Source organism: Schistocerca nitens, chromosome 8 (genome assembly GCF_023898315.1).
Source record: "Schistocerca nitens isolate TAMUIC-IGC-003100 chromosome 8, iqSchNite1.1, whole genome shotgun sequence".
In the NCBI taxonomy this organism is placed as follows: Eukaryota; Metazoa; Arthropoda; class Insecta; order Orthoptera; family Acrididae; genus Schistocerca; species Schistocerca nitens.
In genome coordinates, this window is record NC_064621.1 from 109,596,297 (window position 1) to 109,618,300 (window position 22,004).

The 22,004-nt window shown below is 38.2% G+C and overlaps 1 protein-coding gene across 2 annotated transcripts in view; it reads right to left on the reverse strand.

Annotated features, from left to right (window-relative positions):
* Positions 1–4,124: 4,124 nt before the first annotated feature.
* LOC126198699 (casein kinase I) overlaps positions 4,125–22,004 on the reverse strand; it is a 349,981-nt gene continuing 332,101 nt past the window's right edge. Inside the window, exons 11-14 of one of the 2 annotated variants that reach the window (XM_049935199.1) lie at positions 15,559–15,609; positions 14,853–14,954; positions 12,252–12,358; positions 4,125–6,137 (exon numbers count right to left, since the gene is read on the reverse strand). In XM_049935199.1, coding sequence (XP_049791156.1) covers positions 6,086–6,137; positions 12,252–12,358; positions 14,853–14,954; positions 15,559–15,609 — 312 coding nt within the window. In that variant the 3' untranslated portion in view covers positions 4,125–6,085. The remainder of the gene's footprint in view (positions 6,138–12,251; positions 12,359–14,852; positions 14,955–15,558; positions 15,610–22,004) is intronic. The other variant, XM_049935200.1, reaches the window with a different exon arrangement.

The following is a 22,004-nucleotide window of genomic DNA, read 5'->3' on the forward strand; positions in this document are numbered from 1 at the left end:
TTCAAAAAAGTAACAATATGTTCGTAATGCACTTGAACATAAATGGGTTAAGTTCAAATAATGCATATGGCAGAGAAACAAAACTTAACGACTTGCAAATCATTTTGTCAGAAATACCAAATATCAAGGTTGTATGATGGAATGAACACTGGCTTACAAAGGGTAGTATTAAAATCTTAAATAACCTTAATAATTTTTATGTTGCCAGCAGCTTTTGTAGGAGTAATTTAACTCGAGGAGGATCGTACATACTTGTGGAAAGATCAGTGGAATATAGAGCAAGACTCTATTTCGATTCCCTTAATGAAGAATGTATATTTGAAAGCTGCTGCCTAGAATTAGGCCAAAATATTGTAATTTTATCTGTGTACAGAATTCCAGGTGCAGAAATAACGAAACTTTTTTGTCAAAATTCCAGTGTCTATTGCAAAAACTTCAAAAAGAAACCAAAAAAAGAGTCACAGTAACTGCTACTTTCAACATAGATCTAGCCAGTGAAGCCAATAACTCAACAAAATTCTTTGATAAGATTCAAATATCGAGTTTCAGTGCAAATTTCACTGATTTTACTCGAGTAAACGAAATATCTGCAGCATGTATAGATAATACTTTAACCATTTACACTTATAATGAGGGAAATAAGTTTTGTTTAGATTTAGGACTTTCTGATCACTGCGCTCTGTTTATGGAGTTACCAAAAACAATAGAACTTGGGGGAGGGGGGGGGGGGGGGAAATACCTACACCAAACGTCAGTTCAGCAAAGAAAATATGTAATTATTCTATCATAGATTAAATAAGGTGGAGTGGGCTATAGATCATAGTATTTCATGCTCTGAAAATTTTGCTACTTTCTTGGAAAACTTCCTACATGTTTTTAATGAAACTTTCCCCCTTACTGTACATCATAAAAATGAAGAAATAAAGTAAAGTGGATTACTGAAGGAATAAAAATCTCGAGTGCAAGAAGAGACAGCTACATAGGGAACTAAAACATAACAAAAGTCCTGATTTTGTTGCCTATGTAAAAGATTACAAAAATATTTTTAAAAAAGTTGCAAAAGCAGCCACAGAATTGGCAAATAATAGATTTATATTGGATAGTGAAAACAAATCAAAAGCATTATGGTCAGTGATCAAAGCTGAAACAGGTAGAGGCCATGATATTTCTGAAATCAAGATAGATAAAACAATTTTAAATCCTGCTCAAAATTCGGAATTTTTTAATGAATTCTTTATCAATGCAAACAAATCTGCTGTCAACAAAAGTGTTAAAAACAGACTCTAAAATAATTGCACAGCCACTAACTACAATAGTTAACCAGTCCCTTCAAGAAGATTATTTTCCGAACACACTGAAGTATGCACTAGTTAAGCAACTATTCAAAAAAGGCACAAAAGAACATATAGGAAACTATCACCTAGTCTCTCTTCCTCCATCCCTATCAAAAATATTTGGAAAGGTAGTCACCATACAAATTCAAAATTTCCTAGAAAAATTTAAAATAATCCCAAAAATCAGCATGGATTTTAAAAAGGTAAAACCACAGTATCTGCCATAAATAATTTTGTTAGTAAAATTAGCTCATCTCTAGACAACAAACTGCATGCCACAGGAATTTGTGAGCTATAAAAGGCCTTTGATAGTGTGAATCAATCCTTGCTACTGTGTAAACTGGAAAAGTATGGAATTAGGGGCACGGTATTAGAATGATTGAAGTACTATCTAACCAACGGACGACGAAGAGTGGTTATAACATCAGAGAGAGGAACTTATACTTCAAAACGGAAATACATTTCACATGGAGTACCCCAAGGTTCTGTCTTAGGTCCCATTCTGTGTTTGTTTTACATAAATGATCTGACACTTAATATTGGGCATCACTCAGTTTTATTTGCAGATGATACATCTTTAATCATTGAAAGTAACCGTACTTATCAAATTCCACTAACTGTATTAAATACTTTAGAAAAATGAGATATCTGGTTTGATTTAAACGGGTTAAAATTAAACATGGAAAAGACTCAGTTAATGCAGTTTAAAACAAAACAAGCAAAATTAAATGATATTCAGGTCAGTCACAGAAACCAGGATTTGCAGGAAGTGTGTGAAACTCCCAGGCATGCAACTAGATAAAAATCTACCACGGGGATCACATATACAGTACCTTGCAAATAAATTAAATAGCATAGCATTTGCAATGAGAATATTGTAAAATGCTGCCAGTATGGGTATAAGAAAAGTAGTATATCACAGCTACTTTGAAACAGTAAAAAGGTATGGAATTGTATTTCGGGGTAACTCAAACCATGTGTGTCGAATACTAAAACTTAAGAAAACCATCATTAGAAATATGCACAATGTAGGGCAAAGAAAATCATGTCGCCCACTCCTAAAAAGTCTAAATATATTAAGTGTTCCCTCACTATACATATATGAGCTGATTATCTTTGTACACAGTAACCCTGATTTATTTGTAGCAAATCATTGTCAACATGATTACAACACCAGAAATAAAAATAATTTTACGCTGCCCACCCACCATTTGAAACTTGATGCTCAAACTCCACATTACACGAGTATGAAAATTTATAACAAAGTGAAAGGAAGAGAATTGCTCAGCATAAATTTAAAAACACTGAAAAAATCATTATATGAGAAACTAGTGCAGAAATGTTACCATTCAGTAGAAGAATTCATAAATGATAACCTGAAAATTGGAGCAGGAGAAAGCAAGTACTTAGGACTGTTAATCTTAAAAGTATGTCACTTTTGAAAAAAAATTATTAATTGCTTATTAAGTAATTATTCAGTACTGTATATTATATTACTGGTATTATAAGGAAAATTGTAAACCAGTTTTTGTGTTTTGACGAGCCTCCTGTACTTTAAGTCAATGGCTTGAAATTGTATGTTACAAGACAATAAACTTCTACTTTTTTAATGTGAATTTCGTTCACTGTAGAAGCAGACACAGATAGTGGATGCATGGATTTAAAACTGTTGGGCACCAAACAGCATGGTCAACAGCGCCCTTCCTCAAGATCATGGTACTGGTGTATGAGTAGTCACCCTTGTTAAAATCAAAAGCGAAGGCCATGAACTACAGTCATAGCCATAAAAAATTTCACATGTAGCCTCCAGTAGAGTTATTCATACCATTGTCACACACTAATACTATTAATAAAACCACAAATGACATTAAGATAGCTGGTAGATTGTGGAACTAACGGGTGAGCCAACCACCCAAAAACACATTAATACCTTCACCAACTAAACTGAGCAGGAGACCTAATGTCACACAAAATGTCAACAATTTTCTTGCAACTGTTTTCTCATCACCTAAAACTGAGGGCAGTCTTTGGTCTGCTGATGGATTTACACAGATTGTCTCTGTACCTACTACAGCAGTATTGCATTCTTAGTAGATCCAGTTACACGCTGTTGTTTCCACATCAGTGTGGGTCATGGCAAACTGTTAAATATACAATGTAGCTTTTACATTTTTATTACTATTTCTTGCTTCCTTGCATGTACCCATAACTTCTGTTGCTGTTCTTACTATTAAGTAACTTTGCTTAAGAGGGGCAAAAGAGCTATTTGCAAATGAAATAAGAGTTAATATATTTAGGAAAGATTCTCACACAGGAAAAGTACTTCTTTTCCATTCAAGAAGTAACAGATTAATATGCCTTGAGGACATATTTTCAAAAACTCTGTTGTCAGCATTATATACTATATCCAGTAGCCACAGCCTGGAACGGCAAGTGGTTTGCAATAATTGTGTGTGTGTGTGTGTGTGTGTGTGTGTGTGTGTGTGTGTGTGTGTGTGTGTGTGTGTGTCGGCTTGCAAATTATTTTGGCTCAACAGTTTGATTCCTATACAATACTTAACAAGTGGCTATGTTACCAAAAATGAAGCACTGGCTAGTAAATATCAACAGGGGCATTCTACCAGCACAAAATTAAGTTTCACAATGTTTATTCATATGTATAAACTGCAACTAAACTATAACAGTCACCCTAATGTACAACCTGCAGTGAAAAATAAAATAAATACCTGATTATTACTCTATCACTTCAGTCTCTGAAATGGATACTGTTACGTTCAGTGATTGAATAAATTTAAAACAAAATTACGCAATATTTTATTATTTTCTCGTATGTGTTGCAGATGGAATAACCATTATATACAGAAACTACACAAAACAAATCACAACCCATTCATTTAACAATGGGAACAAAGTATGCAGTTATCTATAGAAGTATACATCTGTCCTCTTCACATTTCAAAAATAAAAATAAATTATATACAATTAAAATGGAACAATTTTTTAATTAGAGGGGGGGGGGGGGGAGGAGGAGGAGGGAGGGCTGGAGGTGGAGTATGAAATGAAAAACATGAGGGCTGAAAAGAAAATAACACACAGCTTTTTGGAAAGATTCTGAAAATATAAGTTACATTCCCAAACACAAATATGATGGGAGTTTGGTGGTCCAGTCACAGCACTTATCTTTGCAAATACTGCAAAGTAGACTTCTTGTTATTATTGACACCTCACTGTAAAAATGTCTCATAATCATGTATAACTGATTGAGTCAAACTGTTCTTTAAATGTATGGAGTCACAAGTGGTAGCCGTATCACTGACACTAAAGATTGTTACGCCTTGACAACAACAACTCAGTGCATATACCTTTGGGAGAGCAAGTTGGGATGGGATAATGATGGGCTACAGGTCAGATACATTGAACTAATCATAAAATTCTGAATATAATTCAGATGATCCACGAACATTCTAACTGGTTACTACAGCCTGTTTTTCCTCTTTCTTCAGACAATCAACAGGCTGCTAAATTACAATTCCATGAGTGAAAATTTAATTTTTGGTGTTACTTAGATAACAAAGGCCATATCCTTTCAAGTTAACTGTAATTCTTGCAACTTTCCTGACACAAAACCAATAACCAATTAGTAAACTTACACTTACAAGAATTCTTTTCACCATCAGAGGTACTTCCATAAACTAGACACCTGTTATAAATGTGTCTGACAATGACAAACAGTGTTTTTCATTCACATTGGTATGCATTTCTGATATTTTCATGAACACATATCCACAAAAATTTTATTTTCTGGTACCTGGGAACATCTTGAAATGATTATATTCTGCAAAAATAATTTAACACTACCAAAATTCATCGAAGTGGTCAATTTGTGCATTACATATAGGGGTTTTACATGCTTCTGTGACAGATTTGCAAGGTGTGACATACAATTAGCAATAACAACAGTTTCAGGTCCAGATTTTTCTGTTACTGAAAGCATTTTTTTTTTCTTTTTTACATAAAAGATGGTAAAAAATGAAACGGCATATCACTTTTCATGAAGTTACACTTTTTGGAAGCAATTATACTAGTACAACAGCAACAAAATTGCCTCACATCTTTAAAATGAGAATAAAATAGTTTACAAAGACATTACGAGTAGCATCAGCTGTAATATTTTGGAAACAATATTACCTAATGGTGAGATAAAGTTGTTGCCACAGTACTATAAACATGATACTGCAATTACAGAATGTAAGGTTTCATGCACGATTTATGGAGGGCACAAAGTAAACAAAAATGTACAAATATAAATTAAGGTAGATTTCCACATTTATTTTAAGTTGAAGACTATATATATATCCGGGATGATTCATCACTTAACTAACAAAAGAAAACAATACTTTCACATCAATCCAGTGTCAGCTGGACCATCAGCATAATCGGTGCACATAATGGCATGGACGCAACCATCTGCACCTAGATGTTTGCACACAAGCATCTGAAAAAGGTGCGAGTGTGAGCAAGTGCCCACACACGCGCACACACACGCACACACACACACACACACACACACACACACACACACACACACACACACGTGTGACAAAGCAGTGCCAGGGCACAGTGGCTCATGCAGAGCCTGCTGGCACAGCTGGGCAGCTACCGTTCAGCATACTGTCACGTGAGTTTGAATGGGAGGTGGCACGTAGCAGTGTCACTGCCTCACGTTCTGGGCTGCACTGTACCACCGCTAGTCACTTCTGTCGGCCAGACTTCTTCTTCTTCCGTTTGAAGAAGCAGCAACATCTGCAATAAAAGTAATGCTTTGAGTACTTGCTCTTCATCATCATATGTGTGACAAACAGTGAATGAACAACATTTACTTTTCAAAAATGTGAGCCCTGCATTGAAATATGGATGGACACCAGATGATTGGGCTGGCATCTCCTGTTATTTGTATGAAAAGATTTACTGGAAATATTATAGACCCTTTTAACTTGGAAATCCTTCCATTGAAAGTACTGAAAAGTGATTGAGAAGGAAGTATATGTCTTTTTTTATTAAAAAGTGAGAGTTTAAACATCAGTAAGCCAAACGAATCTAATGGAAGTATTAACACTGTTGAGTTGGAAAACCTAGAAAAGTTAGGTAGATCTGATGGGCCGTCTTTAGTTTTAGTTGATGAATCATTGCCAGTGGCAAGTACATCATCATTAATAAAAAGGAGAAACAAAAATATTGGAAAAACATCTGGAGAAGAGAGATATCTGTAAATGAGGCCAAATTATCCTTGACAAAATAAACAAGACACTACTCATCGCCACTGCATTATTTGTTTTTAATTTGCATTGTCTTGAAAACCTCTCCTCGGTGATCACAAGATGTACTGAAGTTTCCAGTGATGAGAGTACAAAATATATGTGTCTGTGTGTGTGTGGTTGGATATGGTTGTGTGTGCGAGTGTATACCTGTCCTTTTTTCCCCCCTAAGGTGAGTCTTTCCGCTCTCGGGATTGGAATGACTCCTTACCCTCTCCCTTAAAACCCACATCCTTTCGTCTTTCCCTCTCCTTCCCTCTTTCCTGATGAAGCAACAGTTTGTTGCGAAAGCTTGAATTTTGTGTGTATGTCGACCTGCCAGCACTTTCATTTGGTAAGTCACATCATCTTTGTTTTTAGATATATTTTTCCTACGTGGAATGTTTCCCTCTATTATAATCATATCATTAATTTGAACCCAACAATTACGTTTGTTATTGTCGCTGTTGCATTTCGAAATCTTTCCTGTCGTCTTATTTTCTCTTTCTGTTTTTACCAGTAGTCTCACTTTGTATTCACCTTCCCCTTTTTACCGTAATCTACTATACAATTTTATCCTGCCTATATATACTCAATAATACGTAACCCACTTCCAAACCATAACCAAAAAAAATTTATTTTCCACTTTCAACACTACCGCTGCTATAAAATCCACCGTTTCTAGTTCAATAACAGCTGCTTTCACGTATTAAACAACCATTTCGGCTAGTTCTAATAACTTTCACTTTGAAACTTCCTGGCAGATTAAAACTGTGTGCCCGACCGAGACTCGAACTCGGGACCTTTGCCTTTCGCGGGCAAGTGCTCTACCAACTGAGCTACCGAAGCACGACTCACGCCCGGTACTCACAGCTTTACTTCTGCCAGTACCTCGTCTCCTACCTTCCAAACTTTACAGAAGCTCTCCTGCGAACCTTGCAGAACTAGCACTCCTGAAAGAAAGGATATTGCGGAGACATGGCTTAGCCACAGCCTGGAAACTTTCACTTTATTTCCACTTCCGTTTTTCGCACATCACTGATCATTTTTAGCCGCTCCCCACAGGTTTTAACATCATTATTTCTTCGTCAGACAATTGTTAGCCCCATTTTTGTAATCTTTCACCACAACACCACTCCTTTTAATACATTTACACGTTTTTTCGAAATTTTCCCGAATTTCTCCTTCCTTTAACGTGTTTTAGTGGCAACACAACCACCTAACCTTTATGCACATCGTTGTCTACCAACCCAAGTTTACCACAGGATCAACTTAACCAACACTTTTTCGCCTTTTTTTCATACCAGAACTCCAGTTGCTTTCTAGTTCACCTTTATCTCTCCCCATATATTTTTATCTTTCATTTACATTTCAACCTCATGTTACACTTTCCACCTTCTAATACCATGTCACCCTCACAACACCCCCACAACGAACCCATTAAGTTTTATTTACATTCCCTCCGCAAACATGCCCTCGCCCTAGCCAGAGTACGCTCCCATATTTTATTTTCTCAGGCTTGTCTGACATTTGGCATTACCCCCAAAGGCCTCACACTTAAAGTTCCCATCTCTGGCTGCAACCCTTCTTTCCATCAGTCCCTATACCAGTTCCAAACTGAACAATCCATTGCCCTCACCCACCTAATCCTTCACCTACACATCAACTCAGCCAACGAACACACCCGTCAACTCCTATCCTTAATAAAAAGCCCTCAACCTTTCCTCTCCCACATCCACACCGGCTGTGCAGAGCATCCTCCTACAGGCCAACTGCAAATTAGAACAGCATGCCACCCTCCACCTCAAAAAACTATCCAATCTCCTGGTTTCCCACCTCCGGAAAGGCAACTCACTCACCCTTCACAACCTTTCCAGCAAACCTCAACCTCCTCTCATTGCACACAAGCCCAGTCTCTCCCATCTACTCAATCTCCCACTTCCAGCTCCACTCCCTCCAAAACCCCAAAATTCCAATCAACGCAATCTGGAACCACAACACCCTAATTCAGTAGTTAACCTTTCCTCCAAACCTCTCTCCAAATCCGAAACCTCTGTCCTATCCAAAGGCCTCACCTTCAGCCCCACTCCCAGATTCAACCAAACAGCCCTCGTCAAAGATTTACTGTCCTACACTCGTACTCTCTGCTGGAAGTATCACTTTGCCACGAAGAAAAATGATCCTAATCCTACTCCTAATGATCCAACTCCCCAAGACACTATCCAAATTGAACCCTGCCTGGAACAGTTCCGTCCTCCGTCACAGCGGGACCCACCTCCTCTTCCTCAAAATCACCCTCTCCAAACCTTCCAGGAATTTCTGACTTCCAGCCTTCCCTCTCAATCCTTCTTAAAAAAAACCTTAATCCTACTCCCAACATCACCACTACTGATGCCCAAGCTATCCGTGATCTGAAGGCTGACCGACCCATCGTCATTCTTCCGGCGGACAAGGGTTCCACGACCGTGGTACTTGATCGTCGGGAGTATGTGGCTGAGGGACTGCGTCAGCTTTCAGACAACACTACATACAAAGTTTGCCGAAGTAATCCCATTCCTGATGTCCAGGCGGAGCTTCAAGGAATCCTCAGAACCTTAGGCCCCCTACAAAACCTTTCACCTGACTCCATCAACATCCTGACCCCACCGACACCCCGCACCCCTACCTTCTTCCCAAAATTCATAAACCCAACCATCCCGGCCACCCCATTGTAGCTGGTTACCACGCCCCCACAGAGCGTATCTCTGCCTATGTAGATCAACACCTTCAACCCATTACATGCAGTCTCCCATCCTTCATCAAAGACACCAACCACTTTCTCGAACGCCTGGAATCCTTACCCAACCTGTTACCCCCGGAAACCATCCTTGTAACCATTGACGCCACTTCCTTATACACAAATATTCCGCACGTCCAGGGCCTCGCTGCGATGGAGCACTTCCCTTCACGCCGATCACCTGCTCCAGTCCGGAATCCCTGAACCATTACACCAACAACCTGAAAACAGCTTTCGCATCTCGCAACTACCCTCCCGACCTGGTACAGAAGCAAATAACCAGAGCCACTTCCTCATCCCCTTGAACCCAGAATCCCCCACAGAAGAACCACAAAAGTGCCCCACTTGTGACAGGATACTTTCCGGGACTGGACCAGACTCTGAATGTGGCTCTCCAGCAGGGATACGACTTCCTCAAATCCTGTCCTGAAATGAGATCCATCCTTCATGAAATCCTCCCCACTCCACCAAGAGTGTCCTTCCGCCGTCCACTTAACTTTCGTAACCTGTTAGTTCATCCCTATGAAATCCCCAAACCACCTTCCCTACCCTCTGGCTCCTATCCTTGTAACCGCCCCCAGTGTAAAACCTGTCCCATGCACCCTCCCACCACCACCTACTCCAGTCCTGTAACCCGGAAGGTGTACACGATCAAAGGCAGAGCCACGTGTGAAAGCACCCACGTGATTTACCAACTAACCTGCCTACACTGTGAGGCATTCTATGTGGGAATGACCAGCAACAAACTGTCCATTCGCATGAATGGACACAGGCAGACATTGTTTGTTGGTAATGAGGATCACCCTGTGGCTAAACATGCCTTGGTGCACGGCCAGCACATCTTGGCACAGTGTTACACCGTCCGGGTTATCTGGATACTTCCCACTAACACCAACCTATCCAAACTCCGGAGATGGGAACTTGCTCTTCAATATAACCTCTCTTCCCGTTACCCACCAGGCCTCAATCTCGGCTAATTTCAAGTTGCCGCCACTCATACCTGTCATTCAACAACATCTTTGCCTCTGCACTTCCGCCTCGACTGACATCTCTGCCCAAACTCTTTGTCTTTAAATGCGCAAGTGTATACCCGTCCTTTTTTCCCCCTTAGGTGAGTCTTTCTGCTCCCAGGATTGGAATGACTCCTTACCCTCTCCCTTAAAACCCACATCCTTTCGTCTTTCCCTCTCCTTCCCTCTTTCCTGACGAGGTAACCGTTGGTTGCGAAAGCTAGAATTTTGTGTGTATGTTTGTGTGTCTATCGACGTTCCAGCGCTTTCGTTTGGTAAGTCACATCATCGTATATGGATTATGTCTACAACAACCTCTTCCTTTTGTACTTCAAAACATTGGTTCCTGCAGTGCCAGAACAATCCCAATAAAAATAATGAACTCATTATAATGTGAGGTGGATGCAATTATTTGGAAATGGATTTAAGATTATCTTATCACAAGAAATGATCAACTTTGTCACTTGAACATCTACAAATACATATGTATTGCTAATATTATCTAGTCTTTATCTCCAACTTAAGAGGAACCATGCAGAATAACACCAGCTTTTAGTACATAGGAAATTTGCACTGGCCTTGTGGAACACTCTTCACTTTTGGCTTCCAATCAGAATGTTCCATTCAGCCCTTTCAGATGATCTCTATACATGAAGTGCTGAGCACCTATTCACTGTTGCCTAATCTACCTACCTACACGAGGCATTTTGTGTCTGAGCTGTTACTGAAGTAAACGAGTTTCTAAACTAACGAACACACAGAATTTAAAACCTGTTTTTGTGTCTGAGCTGTTACTGAAGTAAACGAGTTTCTAAACTAACGAACACACAGAATTTAAAACCTGTTTTCTTCACTAAGAATTCTACCTTTTCAGCAGTTTTTGACATGATTTATAGTACATGACAAATATCATATGACATTTCTCCCTCACTTGTGTTAGTGTATTTTCCTTGTTATGGAGTCACAATAACAGCTCCTATCCAATAGTAGTAACTGCCTTCCAGCTTTTATCTCACATATACTAACTGCAGGAGCTATCAGATACAAATACACATAAGCACAGCTACATTATACTGACAGGCACTACACAACCAACTGAGCTCACCCCAGGCCAAAAGCTGCAGTATCGGGACAATTTAGCTGTGTACGTTTGTGTGTTTTTGTTGATCCGACAGCTCTGTGGAAGGACACTTCTAAAACGCAAGAAACAATTTTAATTTTGCCTTTAATTATGCCTTCTCAACTTAAATATAATTATAATTCTCACTGTAAAATGACATTCACGAGAAATAGTTCAGTATAAGAGTTTGAAATCTGTGCATGTTATGTGTTATCAATGTGTGTCCATTATGAATGGAAGCTCATGTGACAAGGCAGAGCAGTGCATACTTGCTCAAATTATGCTGTTTGTTCTGTTGCCTGTGAAAGATGGAAGAATCTGTATAATAATGACGGCATTCGAAACTCTGGCACTATGAACACACATAATGCTGTGTGTCAGCTGGCAACACTATTAACAATTTAGGATGGATGACAAAGTTATTTTAGTCATGGTACAGTTAACATTTACTAAGTTCATGGCGAAGAAAGGTATAGAAGACTGAGCAGTAAGATGAACTGGCTATGACCCTATTACAATAGTGAAAATTTGTATTTTTTTTCAATACTTCATAGTTCAATTTAATACAAACTGTTGCTGGAACTCTCACCTCTTTAAACAAAATATACATTATATAATCATTATCATCAATGCTGAACTGATACCTTTACTCTGTTTCAACATCTAGCTTGTTAAATTCAGTTTTCAGACAGAGGTGAACATTCATACAACACTTACTTTGTTTCATCAACTATTTCAACTTCCGCTTGTGCAGTGATAGGTGTATTGGAATGACCAGCTGTCGGATCATCATTGGCCAGCTCACCATTGGTTGAACTCACAACCTGTTAATAATAAATTTTTCAAAAATTATTACATACCTGTATTAGAATTTGTCTGATTATTTGAACTGAAAAACGTCTCAGAATTCTCCTGAAATTTACAGATGCAAGGGCTTAAAATATTTTAGCAACATCAGTACTGAAAAGAAGCCACCATAGAAAGAAGAAGAAGAAGAAGAAGAAGAAGAAGACAGTTTTAGAGTGAAACACAAGGCACACAGGAAACTTACTGTACGATTAACATCAATAGTCAGTCATAATCCAATTAAAAATAAATAAATAAATAAATAAACAATATTTCAGTGTTTCATTTCAACATACATAGTCAATTCACATTAATGGATCAGCACCTATATTCGACGTCAACGTGCAATAATCACTCGCAGATGACAAGTGGCAGCACCAGCAGCGAAGCGTGTCGGGGCGCAGGAAACAGTGCAGTAGTTGTCGAAAAGTGGGAATAGAGCGATTCATCTGATGTTTAATAGGGGCATGATCATTCGCTACTGGGCCAAGGGTGGAAGCATTTCCAAAATGGCTCAGTCTGTGAAGTGTTCACATGCCACCTTGGTTAAAATATACTGTGCTTGGTAAATGGTGCTATCCAAAACCAGCACTGAGGCAACTGTGATCACCACAGGCCACAGATGATAGGAGTGAATGACGGCTGCAGAGACGCGTGCGGGTGAATAGATATGCAGGTGTTGAGCACCAGAACAACCAGATGAACCCAGGGGTTACCAACAATGTCTCCTCAATGACCATTCAGTGAATGTTGTTGCATAAGGGCCTCTGCAGCAGGTGCATGGTTTATGCGCACATGTTGACTGCTCTTAATCTGTGACAAAGGCTGGAATTTGCACGCCAATAATGCAGCAGTGTGTCCACTGGGTGGTGACAGATGGCCTTTTCAGATGATAGATGGTTACTGGCATGATATGTATGGTGTGAAACATCCAAAAGTAAACCCCTCTGCAAAAATCATTGGCAGTGTCCAGGCTCGAGGAGGGAGCATTATGGTCTGGGGAATGTTCTCGTGGCATTCACTGGGTGATCTCATCGTCCTGAAAGGCACAATAGATCAACACAAGTATGCAACTATCCTTGAGGCCCATGTCCATATTCACATGCTGTTTTATTTTCCTCGGCATGATGGCATCTACCAGCAGGCCAATGCAATGTGTCGCATGGTTCGTAGTGTATGTGTGTGGTTCGAAGAGGACCAGGATGAGTTTTCCCCTGGCCATTAAACTCTCCTGATTTAAACCCAATTGAGAAGCTGGGGATCATAGAACACCTCGATGGGCTCTTCGCACTACGGATCTTCAACCGAGAAACCTAGCCCAGGTGGCCACAGCATTGGAGTTAGCGTGCCTCCACATCCCTGTTGGTACTTTCCAGAACCACACTGATACTCTTCCAGCACGTCTTGCAATGGACCATGGTGCAAAAGGTGGTTATTCAGATTGCTGACAGCTGATCACATTAACGTGCCTGGACAGTGTAATTGCAGAGTTCAACAATATATATATATATATGAGATACATGAAGTTTAGGGTTTAACATCATATTGATGATGCCATCATTACCAAGAATGCACATTCTTTGATTTGAGAATCACCAAGAAAGAAAATAATCTAAGTCATTTTTAAGATAAAGCACTGGAATTAAATTTCTAACTTATTTAAGGGAAACCACAGAAACCAAAATCAGGCAAAATGAACAAGAATTAGAGCCCTACACTGCTCAAATACAGGTCCAGTGTCTTTACCACTGCACGAGTTCCATGTCATATGTATGAGAAGAATAAACAAATACCGCTAACTGCAGAAACTATGTAACAAAAGCAATACATGAACAGGAACCCATGAACTACTAATATGCTGCTTCTAAGTTAGCACATTTGAAGTTTTGCTTCTCAGCATATTCATTACACACTTATCATAGATTAATAGATATTAAATGTGCTATCAGGAGAGAAGCCAGAGCCCTAAAATTAGTTACATCTAAATAATTTTTTATTTTATTTTTGTCTGTAGTATTTTTCCTCATTGAAATAATACCCCCAACTATAATGAATAACATTTTCCTGTTACGGCTGCTCACACTTCCTGAAAATTTCTGTGAATGGAATTTCTCAATGTTTCATCTTGTTATGCAGCTACATGTTTGGAGCATCTTATAATTTGAAAGTTATACCTGTATGAAGAAATTTTCCGTATGTGGCATAATGGTGACATTGCACACTGCAAAGAAAATGAAAATTGGGCAATATGCTGGTCACTGATGAAACAAATAAATAAAGAAGCAAAGCACAGTTTGCTGTAATCATTTATTACCAGACGATGTGTTGTCAATCACAAAAATCATTTCCCACTAAACCAAAATTTCATTTATTAATCGGAGAAGCTTGCAGCATGTTTCATATATAATAATCCTGTATTACCCTCATGAACTATGCTCAGATTAAAGTAAATGTGAAAAACAATGTACTCACCTGTACTGATCCCCCATGCCTGTCTGCTGGAGTAAGGTTACCCATTGCATTACTTTGCTGCTTTGGCACATCGGGCCACGCAGGTACACCTTTTCCTCCACCCTACATAAATGGAAGTAGTTTATATCTGATTTCATATATCAATATCACAAGTCATCAATAACAACTTACAATGTCATATACTCAATGCGGACACAAATAAATCTACATGAGTTTAATATATCTTATTCATATGTATTTCTAGAATGCTTATAGAGGGTGGACACAGGAGAAGGTTGTAGGCTGTCAACAAATGGCAACTACATGACAATTTTTCTACAGCGAGGCACAAGTCACAAAGAATGCTACTTTCCATTAACAATTTAATGTGATATGTTTGCTACAATAGTATGCTCACAAATTTAAAAAAATACTCGTAGCATCAACAGAAAACATTCACAAAATGTTATTTAAGTTCCACTGCAGTTTTAACACTAGCAGGAAAGGGAGTTACGAGGCAAACTCTGCAAATTTTACAGGTATTGATATAACATGTTAACAGGTACACACAATGTAAGAAAAATGGATGCAATACTCCAATGGCAGTGCAAGATATTTTCTCAAATTGGGTGTGAAGTATTGTCAGACCAGTATAATGTAAATGGGAGAAATAGCATCTACAGGGAGATGGCTCTTATTCAATGAGAAAGCATTCTGTTTTCCTGACCTCAAATATTAAAACACTGTCATCGTCCTCATATTCATCATAATCTCCATCCTTCTCAGGCCGATGGGGAAAAAGTTAATAAATCACAAAAAAGTGTGAATAATAGTTCCACAATCATTTCTATTATAGTTTTATGTATTCATAAGAAAATTTTCTATGGTCACTAAGTAGAGAGAGCAAGTGTAGGCTTACTGATTTAATAAAACTTATCTTTTTACGATAAAAACATTATCAGAAGACCGCCAAATATTGAACATTAAACAAAACAGATAAGCTAATGGCAAGTGTTGGTGGAATATAGGTAATTTAAGGAGTAATGGTAACAACTCACTTAACAGTTGAGCATTTAACTTCCCTGAAGACACATGAACAAAACTGAGTACTTTGCTAGCTTTCAGACAATTCCTTTCTCCAGCTAGAGTACAGGCATGGTCACGCACACTCGTGTACTCTAGCTCACAAAAGAAATTGTCTGACGCTAGTGAAATTCTCAGTTTTGTTTATGACTCTTCTGATGACTCAACACCAATACTATTCTATTCAGTGAGTTTTTACCTTTACTCATATTTTATACAAACAAAATAAAGGTGCAGTGCTGATGAACTGGGAGATATCCAATGTGTGATTAGACTATGCAAACCCACATAACAGGATAAATGATAGGTGATTCTCTCTCTCTCTCTCTCTCTCTCTCTCTCTCTCTCTCTCTCTCCCCCCCCCCTCCCCCTACACACACACACACACACACACACACACACACACACACACACACACACACACACTTATTATTTTTTAATAATAAAACAATTGTCACAGAATTATGAAACTTAATAAAGAATAGACCTTGGCTGTGCATGTTTAAGACATTTACTAATAAAAGGTAACCAGGAGTTGAACATAAACATGTTTATAGTAAAAGAAAAACAGACTCACAAATATTGTAAAGAGATTCTCAGTAGAATAACTTCTATTTTGTGGTTTATATTTAATGCAGTATTTTATTTTAGCTAGTTTAGAGTGTGTTAAAAGATAATGAATGTTAAGAAATGTGCACTATATGCTCAATGAAACATGTAAGAATAGTGACATAATATAAAAATACAAAACAAACAATATGAAAATATCTATGTTTGACATTTCTCTATCTAGACAAACTACAAACTAGTTGTTAGTGTTTCTACCATGCTGATAAACTGCCACACTCTGGTTAGAAAATAACAATTTTTATTTGATGACACTTTCTTGAAATTAACAGTGTAAATTGAGGAAAGTCGAACTGCAAACAACAGTAGTGGCTCTGTTACACTTCCGTAAAGAAAAACCAAAATTTTTGCACATTTGGAAGACGGTGCATCTACGATAATGTTACTCATTTAACCTGTCAAAGATTTCAATCCAAAATTTAGTTCTCCATAGATTTCACACACAAACATACTTTCTTTAATGCCTACTTATATAGTACTATTTAAAAAATAATAAGTGTCCATGTTGGGTTTTGCATAATAGATGTTTCCAGAGTCCACCAATTTTCTCATTTTCTTGTGTGTAGAGTTACAAAACTTTTGTAACTCATAGCAATGCAGTTCAGAATGTAGCATTCACAGCATGAGCACCACACCTGTGACTGCAAGCGAGTTCAAAATTCGCTGTCAGTTTCAAATCCTAGTAACACCACATTTGTGCTCCGGTTAACTGTGGCATGTGAAGCATACATTGCAATAAACTGCGAAATTCTTCCGTTTTTATCTGATCAGCTACTTTTCAGACAACTGCTCTCATACACACAAAGAAAGCAATTCAAGAGGGAGCTTCATAGTCCGGATAGAGTTCTGTTTCCTATTAGGATATGGAATCATCAACAACAATAATAATAATACAAACAATTACTATGAAAGTTGGTTGTTACTGTCTAGTGAATTCTGACAACCACCTTACATATGAGCATGATCTATATTTCCCCCTACCTCGGCTATTTTCATTACAACTAAAAGCAAAATGCCTGCCACTAACTAATCATTTAGACAACTTTCCTACATAGAATTGATCCATCAACAGAAGCAGAAAAGAAAGTGGGGGGGCACAACATGAAGATCAAGCACATTTTTAAGGTTAGAACAAGTCAACTGATTCTGTTCTATTCTGAATAATTCATATATAATATCTAGTACAATTTCCTTCCTTCTGACATGTATCTCCAGTCCGAAGACTGGTTTTGTATCATTCTCCATAGTAATTCATCCTGCGCAAGCCTCTTCATATCCATGTAACAACAACTGTAACCTATATTCATTTGAACTGGCTTACAGTGGTGAACAGTGCACCCCCCCCCCCCCCCCCCGGTCTCTCTCTCAACAATATCTACCCTTCAAACACCACTCCATTCACCCAATTCACTGGGTATATTTCTTCTCTCCAGTAGTTTGTCACCAATTGTAGCTGACATCAATTAAAGATGAAAAATACTGCCTCTTCAAATTTTTGTTTCTGCCATCCTTTTATTTTTACAGAATCATATTTATTTCACTTTTCTACTTTCAAATTAGAATGATCTTTTTGGGAACTGTTAAGAAATGAAAGTTTCTTTTGATTTGGACAATGGGTAAAACAAAACAATTAATTAGAATTAATGAGTAAAAAACTATTGGAAATATTATAATGTTTTTTTAATTCCGCAACTGGCCATGGAAACTTCTCCCTTCCAAGTGACGGTATTTGCCATTTAACACAAACCTTCAAAAGAAGACATGTGTAGCAGTAACATGAAAAGAGAGACAAAAATAAACAAATGATTTGACAATTATTACTCATTTATCTTATCTGAAACAGTACGAGAACAATAGGGGTTGGCAGGGGGTGAGATGTCTTTTGTGTAAACAATACAAATATTTGCCCCTGTCAAAATATATAATCTCCACAAGAAACAACAAAAGAGAGGAAGGGAGGGAGAGGGTGACTTATTTCTGTTAGACAGTGTGACAATATAGACAAGAAAAGTTATGAGCTGAATTCCTTTAAAAATATTAGTTCTTATATTGCAGATGTTTACAGATTGCTCAGAATCAACATTATTTTATGTATCAAGAATACTCTTGATGATGTAACAAACAGAGAATTTGTGGTGTGTGTGTGTGTGTGTGTGTGTGTGTGTGTGTGTGTGTGTACACGCATGCGCATTTTTATCTGCAGAACAATGTGTTTATATATTTTTCATTAGTGAACGATTCCCTCCCTTGGATCTGTTGATGGGTGATGTTGGTTTAGAGCTTTACCTTATATAGATATTTCAGTTACAAGAAAGAGACATCTACAAATTATTACATTTGACTTGCTTTCGTGTCTGATATATAAAATTAAGATGTAGTTTGGAACTATGTAAAGTTATTTAAATAATTATTATTTTTTAATATGTCTAGTTCTGTTGGACCAAGTCTCCATCATCAGAGAATGAGTCATTACATGAAATTAGCACCAGAAAAGTTTATTATAAGTAAAATAACATTTACACAAATCTGATGCACATGATAAGCTCCTGAGTATATATTACCATCATCAACAGTGTAACACAGCAAGCTGCTTAAATTTTTTCTAGGAGCTCCTCAATAAAGTAGAAAGAATGAGACACCAGGAAATTCTTCATTTTAGAATTGAAAGTACTAAGATTACTGCTACGATTTTTTAATTCATGTGGTAGCTTATTGAAAATGGATGCAGCAGAATAGTCTACGCCTTTCTGAAGAAGAGTCGAGGAGATGAAAATCAAATACTGACTGGATTAATGCCCAGTATTACTGGTAAGTGAAAGCTGCTAATTCTTGGGAATCAGCTCATATTGTTAACAATAAATGACATTCAAGAAAATATTGTCAGGAGGCCAGTAACAAAACACTCCACACTCCTGAAGAGGGGCCAACAAGAGTCTCATGAACTTACACCACCTATTCCTCGAATTGCCTGTTTCCGAGCCAAAAATACCTTTTGTGAATCTGAAGTTACCCCATAATCTAATGTCTATGTGATAAGTGAATGCAAAATCATTCTAGTGGCAAATACAGCAGTTGCCATCCACCTGAACGCCTACGAATTTGGCTAGTTCAGACTCACTAACCTAATGCTCATTCTGTTTACTAATCAAAATGTCTATTCTAGTTGAATGGGTGTTAGGAACTGTAAAAACTGGGTCCTACTGTGATTTAGCATAGATTTATTTACCACAAGCCATGAACTTATGTCTTTAAGTGCACTACTTTATACACTGCCCGTGTTGCACTCAACATCCTTCACTACCAAGCTAGTGTCATCATCATTAAACAGAAATATTTTAGAATCATGTCATATACAGGGTGTCCCATTTATCTTCACAACCCTAAATAACTGTTTTTCAGATGCAAACTACAAAATATTTCAAGCAAATGTTCTTTAGCCATCAGGGGGACATCAATCAGTATGATTGTCTTCGTTGTAGCTTTTTATTTTTTTTATTTTTTTTTACAATGATATGAACTTTATGACTTTTTTAAATGGCACCCTGTATTTTTTATTCGGCAATTCATTTCCTTTCCTAAAGACCTATTCAAAAATGCATCAAAATGTACCATTCACTGAAACACAACATTATTAACTACATAACACAACACTGACTTTGAGCCCGGGATCACAAACTCGTCCACTTGCTCAAGTTGTCGGAAAACAAATGAAAACCAAGTAAAAACACAACACAACATTGACTTTGACTCTCCTGTACCATTGCCCAGGAGTAGAACATTCAAAGGTACTCAAAGTGGTGACCCTGGACACTGATACACTGGTGCACTCGTTGAATGAAAGAATTATTTACTGCTTCCAGTGTTGCCTGCTCAAGAGAATTACAAGCAAATACATTACGTTCCTGCATGTCCTCTGGAGTTGTCGGAGTATCGCGATAGACAACATCTTTAACGCACCCCCAAAGAAAAAAGTCCAGAGGATTTAAATCAGGAGACCTACCAGGCCAAGTAACTGTTCCTTCTCGACCAATCTATCTGGCAGGATACCTTCAGTTCAGAACATGATGTGCAAGCAAGGCATTATGTGCTGGACGTCCATTGTTTTGGTGCCACATAAGCATTCTGGTCCTTAGCAGCACTTCATCCAGAGGAGGAGGAGGAAGAATTCGTCTGAGGAAGTTGGCATACGCTGTGCCGTTTAGACCACCATTGATGAAATAAGGGCCAATAATTGTAGTACCAAGCATCCCACGCCAGGCGATAACTCTCCATTGACGCTGATGTTCCACCTGTCTAAGCCATCATGGATTGTCGCTGGACCAATAACGCATGTTCCTTGTATTTACCTGTCGTTCGTTTGAGAAGGAACATTCATCGATAAATAGAACATTGGAGAAGAAGTTTGGGTTTGCGAGGATTTGCTGCTGTGCCCACTGACAGAACTGTACATGATGTTGGAAATCATTCCCATGCAATTCTTGATGTAGGTAAACATGGTAAGGATGGAACCGATGACGTGTAAAAATATGATGTACACTGGTTTTAGGAATGCCAATCTCGTGATCAAGCTGTCGTGTGTTCACATGTGGATTCATAGCAATGGAAGCGAAAACAGTAACTTCGGCAGCTTCATCTGTGCAAGTGCTACGACGATTGTGTTGTCATGGGTTGAAACTTCCAATTTCCTGAAGCGTCACAACAAGACGAGAAAACATCTGCCGGGAAGGAGGGTTCTTTCCAGGATATCGCTCTCTATACAGTTCCACAGTCTGAGTAGCATTTCGCCTACCTTCAACAACAACAATAAAAGAAATGTTATGTCGATGCAGTTTGTAGGAAGGACAGCCTTTACTGTATGCCTACTCTACACAACAGTATTTGAAAAGACTAAAACTACTGTACTAAATGTACCTGTACATAACAAAGCAGTATTGCAATTACTGTTCTGCTAACTTAAATTCCCCACAGATGAGTAGCATTCCTACCTTCTCTTTACTGGTGTACAGTCAACTCGCACAACTCTTCAAGTGACGATGGTTGACAGAATGATGGGTGTGCATTCTACTGATGTTTAAATTTGTCCTCTGCCAACGTCAGAACGTGGATGTGTTCCATTACCCCCGAGTACCTGCACTAAGCACTGGTAGCGTCAGCGTCAATGTTGTGTTATGTAATGTAATTAAAAATGTTGTGTCTCAGTGAATGGTACACTGTGATACATTTTTGAATAGGTCTTTAGGTGAGGAAATGAATTGCCAAATAAAAAATACAGGGTGCCATTTAAAAAAGTCATAAAAAAGTTCATATTTTTTAATAAAACAAAGCTACAATGAAGGCAATCATGCTGACTGATGTCCCCCTTGAAAGCTAAAGAACATTTGCTTGAAAGATTTTGTAATCTGCATTTGGACAAACAGTTATTTAGGGTGGTCAAGGTAAGTGGGGCACCCTGTATATATCTAT